Source organism: Agrilus planipennis, unplaced genomic scaffold (genome assembly GCF_000699045.2).
Source record: "Agrilus planipennis isolate EAB-ADULT unplaced genomic scaffold, Apla_2.0 scaffold161, whole genome shotgun sequence".
Lineage (NCBI taxonomy): Eukaryota > Metazoa > Arthropoda > Insecta > Coleoptera > Buprestidae > Agrilus > Agrilus planipennis.
Window position 1 is genome coordinate 543,263 of NW_020438889.1, and position 22,363 is coordinate 565,625.

At 33.2% G+C, this 22,363-nt stretch overlaps 1 protein-coding gene across 1 annotated transcript in view; it reads right to left on the reverse strand.

The window, feature by feature from the left end:
- Window positions 1–22,363, reverse strand: part of LOC108737965 (voltage-dependent L-type calcium channel subunit beta-2) — a 149,212-nt gene that overhangs the window by 71,553 nt on the left and 55,296 nt on the right. Inside the window, exon 3 of the mRNA XM_025981828.1 lies at window positions 2,345–2,380. Within this exon, the coding sequence (XP_025837613.1) occupies window positions 2,345–2,380 (36 nt within the window). The remainder of the gene's footprint in view (window positions 1–2,344; window positions 2,381–22,363) is intronic.

Here is a 22,363-nt window from a genome sequence, read left to right on the forward strand (position 1 = left end):
AATATTAGTCGAAGCACCGACGACTGATTGCGCTACACTAAAAACATAAATCCAAAAAATACAGTACAGGACGTGGATGATTTCTGGGTCCAGGTACTGTAATAGTTTCGTAATGAAAAAATTTAATTTTTTCAAAATTTTGGATATGCGGATGCACGAAATAAACTGTTAAACTGCGTGTGCTGAGGAAATTCTAAAACGAAATTCTAATTCAGCAGTAAATGATAAATTGAAGATGACTATTTTCTTGTTTGTATGTTTTGTCCTCTTTCAAAATGTATTTTGAAATTTGAGACTGGAATATTTGGAAATCGACAGGTGCTGGAGTAATTCTGAGACTAAATTGGGAATCAGCATCACAAACCACATCAAATTTTTGGTCTTGTGTTGTTATTGGTATTTTCAATATCTAAATACTTGGATGAAGTCGAATACTTTTTAGAACCGTAGGGAATTCGTTGCAGCAAATAGTGTCGATCGTGCACAGGTACCGAAATTTACCTGCTCAAGATGCATCTACGTACGTACCTTTGTACATGTACATATAACGTCACCTTGAGATGTAAACAACAATTAGGCTAGAAAATTAAAGAGGCATGAAAACATGCATCGATACCTGTTAGGTATAGAGACAGTCTGGGTAAATTGCTACGGGTATAGCAATGTTCCAAAACTGTATTGCTTTGTTTCCTTTTTTTGCTATATTTGTTAAGTTGGAAAGGTAAAGAGAATTGTAGTCTTTGATTTAGATTATTGAAATTTAATACACTGGAAAACATCAAAATCCTTTGGGTTTGCGGGTTTGACATTTATATTTTTCACTCTTCAGTCAAAATCAACTCATTTGTTTAATATGGAAATTGAAAATGGTTATTAATTTTGAAATTTATCTCGTACCTTTAGGTAGATTAGGTAGAATTTTCTTTGGTTTAGATACATCTGCGTTATATCCATGAAGCTTTAATAATGAAAACAACTAAATATTAATCAGTTTCTTTACAAACTATAAACAATATAAATTACACTTGTTCCAACTTCCAAACATGTTTAAGCATATTGTTAAAGTCTAAACATTAATTCGAAATGCGAAGCAAGAATTTAGGTATTAGGTATAACTTGTCTATTATGAAAACAACTAAAGTTTCATATATACTGATCAGGTGTGATGTGTAAAAGTAAATACCGATCAAGCAATAATAAGGTATTTTATGACCTCAAAAGTCATTAATTAGTGTAGATACCCCTGACAATACATATAATAGCAGTATGTACAATAAAAGTTTTTCTAGAGGCATACTTATTCTAAAACATGATCGTCCTATATAAAACTGAATCCTGCAAAATTTTTAAATTTTACAGGTTTATTTTTATGAAACCGCAAATCGACATGAGGTAGATGTAGGACCCTCAAGTGTTATGTGAGAAGGCGGAAAGTGAGGGTAGGAGTCAGGGACGACGTTGAACAACACTACAAAAGTGATGACCCACTGATGGGTGACTATACACTGAGTATTTGGGTGGCATAATATATGTATATACATCAGCGCAACTTTTAAAAAATTAATTGAATAGATTTTAAATTCGAAAGGATGCGTCAAAAACATGTATATCTGTCAAAACCAAAATAATTGGAATAGATTAGGTAAATAAAAACATTGAATATATACTGCACCTGCAAAACTTTAATGTTCGGCTTATTATTAATTTAACGACTCGTTATATTTTTTAATGACTTTACGGTTCAATTCCGGTTCAACCAATTGTAATTACTGCAACGGTATTTTATTAATAACAGCTGCAAACTATCATGCAGTTTTGGAGAGCCTATTACAGCGAGACAACAAACCCATCAAGCCTTAAGCTAATCAAAAAAAAAAAACGCGGAAAGTTCCCATTGCAGCTTGCTGTTTTAAATTTTTGAATCGCTTAAAAATTGCATTTCATTATAAAATTAACAATCACTTAATCAATAGTTTCACCTTCCTATGAAACTCGCAAGTTTTTCTTCTTAAATCAGTTACCAATTTTAATTAAGTGTGAACCTAAATCATGAATTATGAATAAACCGCTCAGATTTACTCTGTGGGTCCTAAAAGCATATTAATAAATAAATAAGAAAAAATAGATACTTATGGTAATTTTTGCAACTACTGATTCCGCTGTGCCCTACTGATTGTGTTAAAAATTTAACATCGTGCTTTAATTAAATGCATCAAATTTGCACAAATGCTTCGAATAATAAAAAATTATCACAATGGGTGATAACAAGCGTTTCTCTACGTGAAATAAAATGCAAAGAGACACACCTTGTAAGGACAACGTTGTGGTCGCATGGTCTGCTTACCTTTGACGATATAAGCGTCAAAGTTGGGGACGACTCCTAGAACGAAAAAAATAAAAACACTCAGATCCTGTTTCACAGTTGCAAAGGTTAAAATTCATTGAAAATCACAACAACTACAAGAGCAAATTCTAATCTATATTATTTCAATTAAATGAGAGATTGCAGGACAAATTGATAAAGGTTTTCGTGTCCAGTTAGTGAAGTGGCATTGCCGTGATTCGGGTTTCCAAAGGCTGTAATCGGTTGGGGTTGCTTCCTAACGTTTCTCCAATTTACATCCAACATCAGAGAAGGAAGGACCTTTAACGTAGGGAGCAATTTCAAACGACAACAGCCTTCATCATCATAAGGTCGTCAATCCTAAGACTGGTTAGACACGCACCTCCACTCTTTCCTAACTTGAGCTAACCTTCGCATTTCCCTAAAATTAGAACAACCCACATCCTTAACTATGTGCGAACAGTAATCTAATCTAGGTCTACCTCTACCCCTCCTAACTTTGCCTTAATAAATAAATAATATTTCGAACAAATAATATTATAAATACAGATGATTTATATAGTTATTGGATGGTAAGTACACATTACTAATAAATTAAATGTTTTTTAAAGTTCCACACCTCAAAAGAAAAGATTTTTCTATCAGATTGCCTCATCGTTTCTCCAAAAACCATTTTGAATAGAAAATTATTTAATGTTTTAATAAAAAAACCCAAAACTCTGAATTTTTAGAGACTTTTTAATGGTTTGTGGCAAAGTTACAGCAATAATTCTACAATAGATCCTTTACTTCTTCATAAATTCACTGATTTTTCTTTATTACAATAAACATTTTTTTATTTCTTACATTATACATTATTACAAAACTATAAAACTATGTTAGTTAATAAGTATGCTTATAAATTAATTGTTAGTTAGTAAGTCAAAGTTTTGAATCTATTCATTTTTCGTTTCTTCTGCAAGAAATCCAAATTGGGTGAAGGCCTCTAGGTGAGATCGGCGGTCCTTATTATTTCGTCTTCGCATCTAGTTTGCGGTTTTCCTGCGCGTCTTTTACCTTTTAGAAATGCAAAGATTAACTCAGGATAGGAAAGAGTGGAGGTGCGTGTCCAACAAATCTTAGGACTGACGACCTTATGATGATGATAGATTCGAGACGAAAAACTAGGAGAACTTGCAGTTTTGTAATATCCAGGTAGTCAGATAAGTCATTTAGAAAAAGCGGTAGAGATAAAACAAGCAACGTTACTGTACATGAACGGTGGGCGAGATGGAAAACATTACCAGCAGTTAAAATTTGATGTTGCAGGAGGATAATGCCATGAATGGAAGAGGTTTAGGAAGAGGCAGAATGGTAGAACACCTTCAGAAGCATGATAGGCTAGCAGGAGACGTACTTAAATACTGGAAGCAGAAACAAGAGTAAAAATCCTTCTTTAACCTTTAAGACGACTTAGATTAGATTAATGTTTCCAAACAGTTAAGGATATAGGGCATTTCAGTTTTCGGAAAATACGGAGATTGACTCAGAATAGGAATAAGCAGTAGACATGCCTATCTAACTACTCTTCGGATATCAGACGTCCCTATGATTGTGGAAGTCTTCAAATCATGGGTTTTGAGTGTGGTTATTACAACTACTTGCAAGTTTTATCCTTACATTACCTTAACCATTTTGATTAATAAAGATATTTATTGCAACATATTTTCTTCACGCAATTGTAACGATAACAAGCAGGATACTCAAAATTTTTAAGGAGATAGTAAGTCGAAGTGCGTATCCAGCTAGTCTTAGGACTGACGACTTTATGATGAATGATGATGATGATTCAAACTTATAGAAAACAAAGAAATAATACTAGAGAAACTACTTTTATCTAATGTGTAAATGATCTTATGGGGACATGTCATGTTATGCATGGTTATCGATCCTTTAGAAAAGGCGATGATCGCCTCGTTGAAAAGCAGCCAAAGGGCTGCAGTTATGAGTAATTGGCGAGTGTAGGGCAGTCACGAAACTGCTTGGACCTGCTCACCTATATTTTAGTGTGCACGTGCTGAACTGTACGCAACAGATGCCATTTTGGTTGGAGCTGTAAAGAGATGCAGCCAACCAAGAAAAAGTAAAACGACCATAAAGTCGAACTTACATAACCAGTCGACCTATATATAGACCAGACTGCGAACAATGCGGCTGAGCTTTTTTCTCTTTTCCCTCGTGCGATTTTTATGCGCCCGTCCCGGTGCACTTGAAACTCTTTCAAGGTCATACCAACAACAACCACCTTCGACAACATTATATTATAGTAGGTACCACTGCAGAGAACATGTCTGTTTGCTTGCAATAAACTGGTTGCAGCATCTGAGACTGCTTTTTGGCCAAGAGGGAGCGTTGCTCTTCTTTTATTATTTTGTGCCGAACTTGTTATTGAGAAAACGATAATTACTTTATGGGAGTTACAAATTGAATATTCAGTCACTACGTTGGCACATATGCTTTTTTTAAAGCTCATATTATCAGTGGTTCTTTTATCGACTTCGAGGTTTATTTAACAGAAGAGAGAATAGGAATAATTGTTTAATTCCATAAACAAAAAGATCAGTTAATATTAACAGACTACATGACTGATTTTGAGAATACTGGTACTTACACCGATCATAATCGATTACCAGTTAATAGTACAGTCAAATTAAAAATCAAATTGCCGGCAATAACCTCTTTAAAGTATTACCAATAAAGGCCCAAAAGCTTCCCACCCTTACCATCAACTAAATATCCTTTCAATAGCGAAAAATCACCCTCCAAAATATACTTGATGATGATGTTCCTTCATATTTATCTCGTAAATGGTGGCTCCGATGATGAGAAAATATCATTGGTACAAAAATTTTCACAATAAGCATTCACGTTTGAAGAATTATATGTAATATTCCTAACCCTCAAAATTGAAGACATAATTTCCTAAACAAAATGCATATCCATTACCTGCAAATTTTACCAGTAATGACTGATTCATCAAGTATAGATCAGCTTAAGAGTCCTACTGCTCGATATAATAGTAATTTACCAATGCAGATCAAAAAAGTTCCCATCAACTGAGTTTCCCTACAATTCCGAAAAATCACCCCCAAAAATGTACTTGATGTTTCTTCATATTTATTTCGTAAACGGCAGCTCCGATAATGGAAAAATGACATTGGTTCAAAACTATTTAATTCAATAAAATTTAAAGTATGAAAAATTATATGTAATACAGCTAACCCTCAAAATTAAAGAGCTAAATTTCCTCTACAATATGTATGACCATTACCTGCAATTTTTACGTGTAGTGAGCCGTAAGTGGTCAAGTAGGTCAACGTAAGGCCTATACCTTGATATTATATTGATTTGCTCATACAGAGCATCTTCGGTTTGGTTTGTAATTTATCGGATCTGCCTACGGTGTCCTGATAAAATGTAATAAGTTCGAAATTACGATGTACATCTGGTAGTTTCAATAAATTATTGATCAAGAACTTATTTTTTTTAATAATTTGCTTTACGTGCTTGTCACGTATGTATATACAATACATATAAGTAAACTGGACTCAGTCAGCTTGAAAACTTACAAACTGTGCAAATGTCTGGTTTACTGCTGGCTGGGATCATATGGTTATGGTATTTCCTTTTTATGAAATACATGACAACGTAAGTGTTGTCTTCTCCTACCGTAACCATATGATTTGTCATTTAGACTGTTTATATTCCATCCAACATCCAGCTAATTTACAAACTAACCAAGTAGGCATGTTAACCATAACATATATATAAATATAGGTGCAGATATTACTCGTATTTTTTCTTTAATAGAATATACACTAATCTGTCGTACTGTATATATTAATTGTATGTGTACAGTACACCTATGTGTCTGTAGATAATTCTACTATGTATTAGATATATTAATTATATTTCCTTTGTTGAAACTGATTTATCGTGAAAATAATAACAGAATATCGTAGTCATTTCTGGCGTATGAAGTCGATAATTATTTTCTCATTTTAATAATCGGGTTTTGCACCGTTCTAATGCAGACGATTAATTACATTTTGATTTTATGTGCGGTGCCTAACAGGTAACAGCTCTTTAAGATAATAATGCACGGAGAACAAGTGGTGCCGCTTTTCTATTAAAAACATGTAAAATGCAATTTGTGTGTTGTCCGTTGGGCCGTTAATGACCGAGTCACTTCCAAGAAATAAAGTCTAATTCTTTAAAATGGCTTAAAATACCTTTCGCTTTCGGTATTAACAAATTCTGTTCTCAGAATGGCAGCCGTGTAATTATATCCTTCGGTACCGATGGAGTAGAAGAAGAAGAAGAAGAATACCTGCCTGGATGACTTTTAACGCAATTTCAAAGTGGCATATCTGTGATATGGGTTGGGGGATGCCTTTTGTTCGAAACCTGCCATCGTTTGTAAATGCATTTTACAGCTCGACTACCGTAAGATATAAAAAAAAGCTCTAACCGAATCATCACGAAATTCTTACATATACGAGGGTGGATTGATAAGTTTCCGGCCTGACCAAGAAAAACAAGGTTTTTAAAATTTTTTTTTTTTTATTCCTCAACATAATTTCCTCCAAGGCTGATACATTTCTCATAGCGGTGTTCCAGTCTATTAATGCCATCTCTATAGACTGATTCGTCAAGCTCCTCAAAATAACCATTTACAGCTTCGATTACTTCTTCATTGTCCGCAAATCTCTTACCGCCAAGCCATTTTTTGAGATTAGGGAACAGAAAATAGTCACTCGGGGCTAGGTCTGGAGAGTAAGGAGGGTGCGGCATCAATTCAAACTTTAGATCGTTGATTTTAGCCGTCGCAACGATTGACGTGTGCGCTGGTGCGTTATCGTGATGAAACAAGATTTTTTTCTTCGCCAGATGAGGTCGTTTAATTTTCACCTCGTGGCTCAAACGTTGCAATAAGTCTGCGTAGTATTGACCAGTGATAGTATTACCCTTTGCAAGGTAATCAATGTATATAATACCTCTTGCATCCCAAAAAACAGTAGCCATAACCTTGTTCGCCGAAAAAATTGTTTTTGCCTTCTTTGGAGTTGGTTCCCCTGGTCCAATCCACTGTTTAGACTGTTCTTTGGTTTCAGGAGTGTAGTGGTGGACCCACGTTTCGTCAACGGTTACGAATCGACGCAAAAATTCGCTTGGATTACGCTTATACAATGACAAATTTGCGGTAGAAATGTTTTTTCGAATCAATTTTTGGTCGACTGTTAGCAAACGCGGCACCCATCTTGCACAGAGCTTTTCCATATGCAAATGTTGGTGCAAAATATGTTGCACACGTTCATATGACATCTTACAGGTCTCAGCTATCTCACGCACTTTCAATCTGCGGTCTCCCAGCACTATTTGATGAATTTTTTCGATCATATCTGGAGTTGTGACCTCAACGGGGCGTCCTGAGCGAGGCCCATCAGAGGTGCTCACACACCCTTTTTAAACTCGGAAACCCACTGCTTAACGGTTGAATATGACGGGGAGGATGTCCCCAGTGTTGAGTCCATCTCTTTTTTAATTTCCTTCGGCGTTAACCCCTTCAAATAAAAGTATTTGATGACAGCACGATTTTCCTGCTTTTCCATTTTTACGAAAACCACAGAGGCGTCTTGTTCAGCGTGCTGTCAAACCTACACTAGCAAGGAGATCGGGCTGAAACTATAGCTACAAGCTATCCAAGGATGGTACTATAGAATGTCACCTCAAGGTAGGCCTAGTGGCGTCATCTCTTGGTTAGGCCGGAAACTTATCAATCCACCCTCGTACATGGCTTGGTCTTTTGCGGTTAAGTCCACCAGTCGTTAAAATTAAGGAATTTTCGTGAACTTTTTGTTATAGTAGCACAAATTAATCAAGAAATGTAAATTCTATTTTCAAATACATACTTGCATACATTCATACATTACGTTGTCCATTGAGACGTTTTCTTATAAAAATTCTTGGTTACAGTCAAAATAACCGTTAAAGTTTAAATAGCGAGTTTCGTCTTATTTTCTGTTTAAACATAGTTGTGATTATTTATAACGTTCTGAAAACTAAAAAAAAAAGTTGGAAATCTATTTATGTTTAAAATAAACGTGATATTTAATTTAACCCTACAGTTTTCTCTTTCATTTACAAATGTAAATAAATTGACTAACGTAACCATTCTCTTATCAAATTAACAAAAGCTTTGCAGTGGCAGTTAATAAAATTGAGAAATGACTTGCTAATGTCTATTACCTACCGTGCAATATCAATATTAAATAAATACCTGCATAGTCCAAAATTTTAAATTCAAATTCCAAATCTCAAACGGAGGAGTCACTGTGTGTATGAATGATTATAATGGAATCAATAAATAATTTGTAACCAAAACTAGTATTTTTTCTCATTATAATGGACTTACAAGTTAGTGATTCCCTTGGTTTACACTACTTTAAGGATATTAGATAATATTATAAATGTATTCAATGTGATTTATAATTAGTGTCCACCAGTAAAACGTTTCAAAATTAATTTTCAAAATAAAAAGCATCACCATTGAAGAAAGTTTCAAAATGAATTCTCATTGACTAACGATCTATAACTCGCTCAACCGTTTACAATAATCTTCTTTGAGATTTTTAAAACATTAGTCATGGTGTTCGGCTTCAACCTGATATTCATGGTATCTTTCTCTTATAATAAATATCTACTCTGTAAAAATAGACCAATTTAGTTCTTCAACCAAACAATACAGTATAACTCAAAAAATTCTACATAAAATGTTTAAAAATTTCGTTGATATCGTTCTGGGAAAGTAGGACTAGAGCTAGATTTGGGATGACACCTAGTATGAAGCTTTTATACGTTTTTTCTGTAGAATTTTGGGTTATAACATTTTTTTTCAAGTAATAAAGAATGTAGTTTTTTTTTCAGGGTGGCGGTCAAATAATTACACTACTGTATGTTTTTTGTAACGTTTCGGTTTATTCAACCATCTTCAGACTTTTGAAGTGTTACTGCTTGTAGGTACACAAATATTAATTTAATTTTAAACATTCTTTAAAGTGTCTTCTTGTGTACAAGCAGTAACACTTCAAAAGTTTGAAGATGGTTGAATAAACCGAGACGTTACAGAAAACATATAGTGTGTATGTGTGTAATTATTTGACCGCTACCCTGGAAAAACACTACATAATTTAATAATAACGGTCAGGAATCTAACTTAAATTGAAAGTAATGAAGAATTATTCAACCAACATCCAACCTCGTATACCCTTGCTGGTTCTGAGGTAAAAGGATGGGAGCATTTAGAGAAAGATACCGAAGTATCTAAGGGTAGTCGAGCTGTAGTAGCCAAATGCTGTTGGCATAGTCGGGGATGCAGAGTACCTGTGTTGTTTACCTGTACTGAGCACAGCAAGGGCGATAAAAAGTCGTCTGGTTTTAGCGGTCAAGTTCGTTAAAGTCCAGGGTGCATACTACCATAATATAATACGAATAAAAGCAGTAATGGCACAGCAATAAATTTCGAAAACGACCCGAACAACACGAAACATATAAATTCACAAAAAGTAATAATGAGAATATTAGATTTAATTTCAGGTAAGCAATAAAAAACGGATTTGGCTTATCACTTTAATCATAAGTTACAAGTTACCTATATGATGTGACATACGTACGTTTTTATAATTACTTTAAGAGTGTCTTTATGTAACAGAATAATTAAATGATTCAATTGACATTTAAACAAAAAACAATACTTATATATGACAAATTTAATTCTTAATTTGCTGCGGTTGGAAGAAGTTCATAATAACATTAGGCCACCACAAGACAAAGAAAAATTAAGAGTTTCATTTATTAAATGATTAAAGGCCCTGGACTTAATTAAGTTATTTATAGTCAAAAAAATATTGGTGAAAAACGTGTTCCATAAATTTTGTTGATTAATATTTTTTAAAGATACCACAAAGGATTAGTATACTAATGATTATCTTGTGGCTAATAAAAACAGAGGCATAAAAAATAACTTGAACAAAAGGATTTTAACATGTTTAAACGTAAATTTACCGAAAGGAAATGCTTATTCGGTAAGGGTTGTACAAGTTTGTTTGTCTAAGTTTGTTGATCAATTATCATCTACATAAGACCACCAACTTTGCGAAGTTTCGTACCTGCTTGCCTTTAGCCTTTGACTCTCGTTGTCTTAGCATAACGATTAGGAATGGGAACAATATGAGCGGTATTCTATAACGGACAGTGAACAAATGCACTTTCGTTTACTGTACAAATAACGAATACAACACGAACTTATTGAATTGTAATTTGAAACGAAAAGGAATTGAGTAAAACAAAAATATCGGCTACTATCATTATAAAGCCCAAAGATATTCATATTTATGAGCATGATCCTGTAACAGGTAAGTTCTATCATGCTCCTTTTAAATGACTACCTAAACAACTGATTATCTAAATGAGTAGGAGAATTGAGTCAAACATGGGTGACTGTTTTATTTTACCAATTTTTCTATTTGAGGCGAATTTGTAGCATTTTGATTTATTGAAGAGAAATTACAATAAGAAGAAAAACTGTTAAGCATCAGCTGGGAAGGTTTAAGTACCCCAGTTTTTCTCGAGGACCCTCTGCTTTTCGTCTAGATGACTCATGACTGTTTTGGTTAGATTATGGTTTGAATTATTAGTTTCTTTGCGTAGCACAGCATATTTGATGTGCATCAAATAGAAATGCTATCCAATTAGGAACTAAAAATAATGAATTCAACTAATAATTTTTTCATAGAAAACTCTTTACTGACTACGACATATGTCACATTATTTCAATTTTTTAATAAACAACTTGTATTACGTTAAGTGTTTAAAAGTAAAATTGTTTAATTAGTAGGTGCATTAGGTGCATTTCAGTTACGCCCGGACAAAGACAGATAGTGAATCTGCCATTAAGTAAAGTCCGTGTGAATATACCGGCGAAATTCGAGCAGGCCAAGCAAACATTCAAGGCCAACTTAAGTTAGGACCTTTTGTTTTTATTGGTGGCGTCGAGTCTGTGTGGGTCCAATTGAAACTTTATTTCGTCTTTTGCATTGACTCACAAACCGGTATTTCTAATTAATAATTCGTGTACCTCAACCCCAACTTCCATTGGCATTTTTTAAGAACATTGACTACCACGATGCGGGGAAATTAATTCTCTGTAAAACGCGTCACTGATTGCGACTGTCTTTTAACGAAAGAAAACCGTCATTGGTTCTTAATGTACCAGGTACTTGTCAATAAATTAATGAACAGCAGAGTAATTTTCTTGTTATGGCAAGGATTTAACCAATTAAAACATAAAATTTAAAACGTAAGTGCAGTAAAACTCTGTTGCAGCACTTACCCTTATAAATAATAATAATAATAATAATAATAATAAGATCAAAATCACGATCTACGTATTATAGTTTCAATCAATTTCAGACCAAGAAGTTTAAACATTCTTGATAGTATGGTTAACGTAACTACCCAGCCGATTTAGTTAGCTTAAATCAAAGTGCTTTATTATCTAACACTAGCAATACTTCGTAATAACAAATGCCCACTAGATGGCGACACACTGAAGAAACAGGTTAAGTTTTGGGTTCTGTTGCCGTGTGCTTTGCTTACTGCAGCGACTGACGATAGGTAATACTGTACGCACTGAAGATGGTATCGGCCAGGTACAGCAAAACGTTTGCAGTTAAGTAAAGGACACAATAACACAGTAATAGGGTTTTCCTTTTCCCAAATGCATTAAAAATACTAAAGTTATTATACTATGAAAGACTAATATTTGAAGAAGCTGTAATAAATTAAAGGTTATAAATTAAAAAAAAAATAACGGCAGAAACAGAAAGATAGTATAAAAAAGGTGTAGAGGATAATAACGGTTGCCTTGGTCTATTTCTTTTTAGTAGCTGGCCACTGCTGAATTCAACATTAAACTAACTAATACAGTATACAGTGTTTCAACGTTCATGTTTAACAGACATTAAACTGAACATTTACTCACAATTTAAATATAGTTTGCCTAAATTTCTGGGTAGCTGATTGCATACAATAAACACATAAAACTGCTGTTAGCCTTTGTTACAACTTTCGTTGGTAATTATACTATTATTTCGGCCATATCCGAGTAATTACGTATATGGGTGTTCTTTGTATGTTATTAATACATTAATTAGGCTTCCCTGTCATTACCTGCAATCAACTGAAGATATAAATGGTGTTTTTACCATTGAATTACTCCATTCAGGAAATGACCGCATACACATACCTAAGTACATTATAATTTTATCTATTGCACAATAGAACACGTAAAAGCATATTCGAAAATTAATAATACTTTGGTATTTTATTTTAATGATTACAAGTGGAACACAACTAGCCATACCAAAAAAAAAAGAGGTGTGGATAGATGCAAGAATTTTACAACAATTATCTTCTAATGCATGAAAAATCTTAACTAGAAGTGTAGAGAGAAGGATAGGAAATAGAGCGAAAGAAATTTTAGGGGATGACCACAAATTCGGGTTTAGAAGAAATCATATTACCTTTAGGTAGGTAGGTAACTTAAACCTCGATAACCTAATAACGTCTATAAATTCATAAAATTATGTGTTCCCTTCCCCTCGGAGTCCAAAACCTCTATTACTTAAAATAAAAACCCTCTATAACTTAAACGAAGAATTTGGGCATCGCACCTCAGTAAGCAATGCAAAGTGGTTTCAATCGGGAGAAAGTCTTCTATGTAAAAGATGATGAATTGCTGAATTTCCTAATTTAGAAAAATGCTTTTTAAGTGGTTTAGACAGTGTAGAAATATGTAAAAACATTAGTGTTAGTGGACCTATGCTAAAGGAAAAAACTGAAGAGTTTGCTAAGTCACTGGAAATCCATAATTTTAAAGCTTAAACTTAAACCCTTAGCAAGTAAAAACCTCAATATTCAAATTTTCCGTTTCCCTTGGTCTTTATCTTATCGAGGTTCTATTGTATATTGTTTCAATAAAGAGCTTTCGAATCAGTCAAACTGCATCTTTAAATAAGCTTTTTTTGAATTTCCAAAATGGAAGATTTCAATTAAAACAAAAAAATTTATTGTCACGGAGTATCTTTTTTTTTTTGTTGCCTATACACAAAAATGCGCAATTTTATTCCAACTTCTTTGTTCTCATTGTATTCAGGTGCTATATCGTTTCATGTATAACAATATAAAATTATATTATAAATATAAAAAACTGATAAATAAGCAAGAATTTTTCAGCCTGTAGCCTGTAGTTGTCAACGGAATTACTGTAAGAATTAGATTCCAGAAAAAGATTTGTGTCAAAGGACAATAAAGCTTTTAAATCTCTACGTAAATCACCCTCACAGTGAACGGCAAAATTTGAGTTGTTATGTTTAAAACGTATTTCCTATTGTTGGTTCGTTTTACCTGAGGCATTCACCTACACGTATTTCACTCAGTGTGAATCAAAAAGTCATGCTTACTTTCACAATTTTGAAGGTGTACCTGAAAGCGTTTGCTTTTAAATTAAAATGGACAGGTACGCCATTCTTTCAACCCTCAGATATTCATGTTTGGTTGATATTTTGTGCTCTAAGTACAGTCATTTGTGAAATCACACGGTGAAACGAAGCAAAGTTACCAAAAGTATTTTTAATCCAATCAGTTTCAGTCAAAGGAATGCTCCATTTTAATCTGCCAACATTCTTTTAACATAATTAATGTTTTTATTCCTTTTTATCATCTCTTTTACTTGATTTTCAAATAAATAGACATATATTAGTACAAATAAATACATATTTTTATATTAACTACTTTCAAAGGAAGCTTTATAGTANNGAATTTGTAAAAATAAAATCCCAGCAGAAATAAATTTACTAGGTATTTTAGTTGATATTACAAATTTAATTGTAATAATTAAGAAACTTGAAATAATTTTTAAAGAAATATGTCAAATTTGATTATAAGTTACCTAATAAATTCTACTATTTCTACAGCAAATTCAGTCATTTACAATCGAAAATTTATAATAATTTTTGCTTTGCCATAAAAATTTAGTTTTCTACGTGTAGGTAAGTAGAAAAATTTTATTTACTTCTTTCCCCTTACAAAATTAGATATCTGTTAATATACAGTCAAAACCGTTTACGATGACATCGTTTAGAACAATATACCGGTTATATTGACCAAAATCTTAGGTCCCGGCTTAATTCTATTAGACCACGGTATAAAAACACAGCTTTTTACGACATTGCTTGTTACGACATATCTCTTTAAGCGACTATATTTACTGATATTTTCGGAGAATTATATCTGTTAGAATGACCAGCTATATTATAAACATTTGAATAGGTAACAGTATCCACATCTGGCACAGTAAATGACCATTAAGATCGCAAAATTAAACAAAAACGTGTCTAATTTAGGGTTTGTTGTAATTCTCAGGATATGTAGGTACTACTGAAGCAGATGAGAATATTTATGTGGATAACTCTATTGCAATTTGTGTACCAGCTACAGAAGATGATATTGTACAAGAAGTTCAAGATGAAAATGACGAACAAGAAGAGACTGAAGAATAATTTACAGTGCCAACATTGAATGATAGTCTCAATGCTATCAGTGTATTATAAAAAAATTACTACAAAGTGCGTACGCACGACATACTAAAATTACAGATTTTATTAATATCGAAAAATACTAATTATATGTACATAATGTCTTTTTATTATACGTTTTATGTGAAATAAATTAAATGGAGTTTTATTTTATACATGAATGTATTAATCACACATTCAATAATAGGTATTAGGTACTTAACAACAACGTCACCGGCTGTTACGACTATCGGTTTTTACGACCAAATATCAGTAGTCGCTTCGATGTCGTTATAACAGATTTTAACTGAAGTAAAGTCATCTTTTGTTTAAATATTTACTGGTATTTTAAAATGTCATTGTACGTTTATTTTGCGAATACTACTACATTATTTTCGTATGTAAACGTAAGACAAAGTTCTTACGGCAAAATTTTAAAGTCATATCAGGACATTACATTGCAATAGTTCATAAAAAGCATACACTTACTTAAGCCTAACAGTAAAGTAGAAGTTACGACTTTAACGAAAAATCACACCACGAAATGTTTTGTTAGACATTTTTTCTCGTATTTCTTTTGTACATAATTTAAACACGAAAATAGTTCGCTTTGAAAGCAGTTAATAGTTAACGTCCTTAAACCGAAATTAAAATTTTAACTGTGAGTAATAACTTAATCACCACATTCGAAACCAGGTAGAACAACAACCGTGGTCCTACGGTTGTGGAATCGTAAATACGTGAGCCGTTCTTAAAATTCATAAAGAAATCATAAAATAAAAAGTTATTACCGCAGCTGCCTAATAATGCTCCTCAAACTTTATAGTTCTACATCTCTCTACCTTCGAGTATTTCTATTTGAAATGCTTATTATGGAGCATATGCCGACAAAAACATAACTAGAAAACGCATTTAAGGGCATAAATTAGTTACGCAAGGTCAAATAGAACATTTCAAGCACATTATTCCTTTTCAATATTTTGCTCTGAATCTGAACAAAGAGAATTTCTAATAAATGTGCTCAAAAAAGAAGAATAGGGCAGAAAAACCATAAAAGTTATACAGGAAAGCGAGAAAAATTAACCTGTAGATACAAATAACTAATTAAACTAGTTATTTGAGCACACAAGATGAATAAAAACTCTTTAATAGTGATCTACTAAGCATTTGTCTTTTTTAATAACGCAATTTTTTAAATCGTTTTGTGTTCGTGAATATTTTATTTTTTTATTGAAAAACGAGTAGTTCTTCAGTTCAGTGAAAAAGCGATCTGTCCAGGAAACGCTGGTTTTAATATTCCTTTTTAGTCAATTCTAGTTTTGACTAGGTAAAAGTAGAATTAATAAATATTCTCAGCGCAATCTAGTTCTGCCTATTCACATTTTGGTTAAAACTAGTCCCCTGACGTCACTGTTCAGTAAATTGTAGATTTAATGGTTTGTTCTCGTGTCGTACCTTCTCGTTTTGTACCTTACGCGAAAAATTATCGTTTTGTACCTTATGTCTGTATTACTTAAGCAGAAGGATACGGTTATGCCCGTTTCGTACACTCATGAGGGCAGCTGATTAATTAAACAAACATTCTAATTATTAACTTTCATCGTGCATAAACGACTGGAATCACACATGTTGCATCTTCAGTGCTGTCCGTGTCATTGCGAATGGTATACATACTTTTAGAAAATACTACAAATGGCGCAGTAAACGCCATCTGTAGCACGATGCAACATTTTATACATACTTGTTACATACTTGTTAAAATATTGTTGGATATCGCACAAATTCTCCGTCCCAAAAAAAAAATTTTGCCTTGACTCAATAATTTTCTACCTTTGTTAGCAAACATTCAGTTTTTGTCTTCGGTCATACTGCCATAAAAAACAAACTTTTTGTCTTTTTCTAGAATGACAAGTTTCTTTGTATGCTTCGGCAAATTTTAAATCCCTAAAGGCCTAAAGAATTATGTCGAGCAGAATGTAATTGCTTTTTAACAGAATGGAACCTTGGAATTGTGGTAACAAAATCCAGACCTTTGTTAGTTACATTTTTTCGTTAAATTGCGTTATGGGACTAATTATTCATAAACTCTTTTCGTCACATTGGAAATAGTTGGTTTTCACTTCTTTGATCTTTATAACCATCATCACTATCATCATCATATCATATGGTCGTCAGTCCTAAGACGGCTTGGACACGCACATCTACTCTTAAACTTCACATTTCTCTCATCATCATAAGGTCATCAGTCCTAAGACTGGTTGGACACGTACCTCCACCCTTTCCTATCCTGAGCTAAACTTCGCATTTCCCTAAAACTAGAACAGCCCACATCCTTAACTATTTGCGAAGAGTAATCTAATCTAGGTCTACCTCTACCCCTCCTAACTCCTGTTTCTGCCTCTAATATGTCTCTGACTAGACCTTCATGCCTGAGAAGGTGTCCTACCAACCTATCTCGCCTATTTTTTATTGACTTCCATAGAGTCCTCTGTTCTCCTATTCTTTCCAATACCTCTTCATTTCTAACCTTTTCTACCCACGATATCTTCATCATCCGCCTATAACACCACATTTCGAACGCTTCTAACCTTTTCTTTTCCGCCGCTCCCACTGTCCATGTTTCACACCCGTACAACGCCGTGCTCCAAACATACACCTTTAACAACCTTTTTCGAATTTCTAAATTAACCGTTCGCGAGCATAGAAGTGACTTCTTTTTATTAAAGGCGACACGACCCTGCGCTATCCTCTGCTTTATATCCCTACTACTCCTTCCATCCTCCCTTATCTGACTTCCTAGGTATCTAAAATCAGCCACTTCTTCTAATTTTTCGTCTCCTATCTTTATATTCGCTCTTTCTCTACTTTTTTTTTCCTTGCATATCAGTATTTTAGTTTTACTTTTATTTATTTTCATACAATACTGATCTGTCAGTAGCGCTTCCATTTTATTTAAAGCTATCTCTAGGTCCTCCTTGCTAGATGCTAATACTGCTATATCATCTGCAAATGTAAGCATACTAATCTTTTGCCCTTGCACGTCTATCCCTACAGTTGTACTGTCTTTAATGATGTTGATGCCGTCTTCGATGTATAGATTAAAAAGTAGCGGTGACAGTGTGCATCCCTGCCTGACTCCCTTCCTAATATTTACTTCTCTACGTTGCATCCCCAGCTCTATAACTGCCTGTTGCTCTTTATACAAACTAAGTATCACTCTTCTATCTTTGTAGTTCATCCCTACATTTTTAAGTATATTTAACATCTTGTCCCATTTAACATTGTCAAAGGCTTTCTCTAAATCTACAAATCCTATGTACGCAGTCTTTCCTTTTTCTATCATTTCTCTAAAACTATAAAAATCCAACATCCTCAACTATTTGTTATCAGTGATTTAATCTACGTCTAACCTTCTCTATTCATCATCATTCGCCTATAACACCACATTTCAAACGCTTCTAATCTTTTATTTTCTGCCGGGCTCACCGTCCACATTTTGAACCCATACAGTGCCATGCTCCAGACATGCACCTTTAACAATCCTTTTCAAATTTCTACGTTAATCATTTGCGAACATAAAATATACTCCTTTATGTTAAATACGAATCGACGCTGCGCAATCTTTTGTTCTACCTATATCTCTACTGCTCCTTCCATCCTGACTACCTAGATACCGAAAAACAAATATATTCTGTAAAATTATAATGAATTTCCCGGGCCGGAAAAGTGATTGGCCACCTCTGATCTAAGCCGTTAAACGACACCGCTTGGTATTTAAAAAGTGGTAGGACATATATTTTATTCTACCCCTCTTGGTCAAGTACCTCGATCACCGTAAAGTTCTGACAAAACCGCATAATGCGAGTAAAGAAGAAATAAGTCTGCAACTAAAAATACTCAAGACCATGGTCTTCTAGAAAATCAGTCTGGAATACTATAGGTGCAAAGTCTTAACATGCACGTAGTGTTTAATTTTCCAATCTAACTCCCATGAAGTGATAATTTTTCCAATCTAACTCCCATGAAGTGATAATTTAGAGTAACCTTAGTATTTACTTATCACTTTTAAAAAATGTTATCGAGGTTCGACTGATGGCCACAATCCAGGACAATTTCTTCTCCTTTGACACGTTCTATAGTGGGTAAAGAGGATATCCTGGATCACGGCCAACATAACCAAATATCAGATCTGTTTAAAGAAACACCGACTGTAAAAGTCATTTTAACAAATGTGATATCGATATCAAACAATTCAGAAGGAATACCACAATAAATGTAGGTAATTCGGAATGAAAAATTAATCGAAAATCCCAGTCTTTTTTAGATAAGAAGTATTATTTTTCATCAACTAATCGTTTTTTATCAAAGCTAATTTTCAAAAGTGACGACAATTAATATTCTTTTGGCTTAATGATTCTTTTGTTGTATTGTAAATGTGTAGCCTTCTCTTCTCAAAAACAACAAGAAGAGAATCACCATAACACCTATCAAAATACTTACTATGTAAAGTATTTTTCTGTAGGCTATTACTTTTAATTAGAAATCGAAAGATACAACCTTTGAATTTTTATGCGTAATTTTGATTGTTACATTTAATTTACTGAGCAATTAAATAATCATCAATTGCTCTGATTTCACAGACAAAAATACTTAATAGCCTCGACTACTTTTAATATAACTGGAAGATAAAAGGTTAACTACATTGAATTTTTAAATAGAAAAAGGGAAATGTAACCATACAGGGTGACCCTGAAAAAAGACGAAACAGGAAAAATGGAAAACCTCAGATTATCCGAAACACTCTGTTAAAGCTTTATCCTTTAATCATCAAGATTGTGGTAAGCTTCGTGAAACATTTTAAATAACATAATGAATAAAAACACTCGGTAAATATGTTTCACTAAATTAATTTTATTAATTACTGCTGTATTATTGTTTCAATCTTTTTTAATATATGAAAATCTCTCAAATAGCCCTTAAGGTCCTCCACTTTCCTGCTTTCTCTTGGCACTATTTCTTAGGGCACCCTGTAAATATAGAGGTCACCTAGATGATGCAATTGAAATCCTAAAGAAATAAACTTATAATTACCTAAATTTAGAATGTCAACAGCATGTAATATTCATCAAAATAATCAATAAGCAAGTTTCTTTACATAATTATTGAAAGTAATGAAATCATTAAACCTACATAGGTTTTTAAACTCTTATCAGTAAAAGTGTAAGAATTCAAGTCTGTTATATGCGTTTCTCAGAAATTGTTTTTTTTTTAAACCACGTGTATTACTTTATTATGAAGTAAAAAATATCAATAAAATAGTGTAATCCTACGGGTAATAACAAATTATACCTATATATAAAAGATTTTTGAGGTGCTTTAATAGTTAATAACTTTTAAAAGATTGGAGAAAATTTTTATTACGAAATTTCGAGACAAAGGTAATGGCCTCCCGAAGTCTTTCATCCGTTTTGAATTATTACAATTTTAGTTGTCTAAAAAAGACTAATAATTATCTAAAAGTTATTATTGACGAATATAGGGTGATAAATCTATACATATAAAGTTGAATTTTCTGTCTGGAATATCAGACATGAAAGGGAAGTTGTCAGAAATGACAATTTGTAACATTTTATTTATTATTAATAACAATTACCTATAAACAATTTTTACTTGTTTCATGTGGAAGAGCTAGTATTAAAAATAAACCCGAAACTGCTACACAGTTGCAAATTTTATTAAGGCAAATGTATCTAAAGATCCCAGATAGGCGCCCTTGTGTCCTTTGACCTTTCGTTGTTATCTAGCGTCGTATGTTGATTATGTTGGCGAACATTTGGAATTATGTTAAATATAATTATAATTAGCAATTAGACGTGAGTATGACGAGATACAGACCTATAAAATTCAATTTTAATTGCGATTAACTCTTAGTCTACAAAGAGTCAAAAAATTTACTCACTGGAATACTTTCATAAAGAGCGAAACGTAAATAACTAATGCAATTTTATTCAAACAGAATTAAAAAAAATTGTAAACTATAAACATCAAATTTTTCTAATACTAAGGCATCCATTAGGATTATTATTCTTGACATCACATTAGCGGATGGTAAAATGGTAATTAAGTAAAACAAAATTCAAGAATATCTCTAAACGAACATAAACGCAATTCTTTACTGTCCTGTCAAATGGCCTGTAAATCGAAACTTCAAATGCACCGAAATGGTTACGGAGGGTCTTGGAACACCCGCTTTTTTTGCTATATCCCGGTCTATACCACCCTTGCAACTGTGTAACTAAGAATATGCACCCTCAATTCAAGGTCGCACCTTATGTTCTCTTACGCTATTTCCAAAAATAAATACCACCATGCAATATTCTCTTCAGCTGTCCCTGTTGCACATGTGTGCGGATATGAAGCCATGCATGCGTATGTCACTTGGTACCACTGGAAGGTACCATCACCAAACAAATACACATATGTTCCTCTATTACATATATATATATATATATACATGTATTATAATACGTATGTGTATTGGTTGAGAAGAAGTAGAAAGTTAATTCTAGCATATCGTTACGAAAACGACTTCCGGTCATTTTATCTTACGAAAATACAAAACTCACGCCGCAAAATCGGGCTCTATATCGCTGCAATTTAAACTACAAGATGGACTGATAGCCAGAGGTACGCCAGAATATGGTAATGTGCTCTAATGACAGGTTAGAAAAAGTTTTAATTGACACTCAGACAATATAAATCACGCGAATGATTGCAGACTAAATTACATGTTTGTCCAAAACAGAATGGGTACCTGTATTCTAACAGAGGTACCTACACGCTATTAGTGCTCTTTGCACAACTTTGACGTCTAATTGTGCTTGAATTTTTGTACTAGTACGTACCAAACTACCAAACGTTGAACAACAATATGTTTAATGAACGCAGTGATGAAAGTAAAGTTATTATTTTATGTACATATGTATCTATCTACGAATATAAGTAAAATACTAATTACTGTTTTACCTATTGAGTTAAATGCAAGAGTTTCTTTTTAGTCCATTCAAACAAGCAATATGTTTGCCATTAATTAAAATAAGTTTTTTATTCATCATTCGGTTTCTCAATTTTTAATTGAATGATTGTTGGAATAGATAGGTACCTACGTGTGTAGTTGAAGCAAATTATCGGGCTATAAGAAGTACAACGTCTGTTGAAAATACAACTAACTCTTAATTATTTCATTCATCAATGATTAATTCTTCGAAGGTTGCACATCGAGTAGGGAGAGACAAATAAAGAGTTTTAAAATTTAGATTGTAGCATAACGTAGGTATGTTGGAGA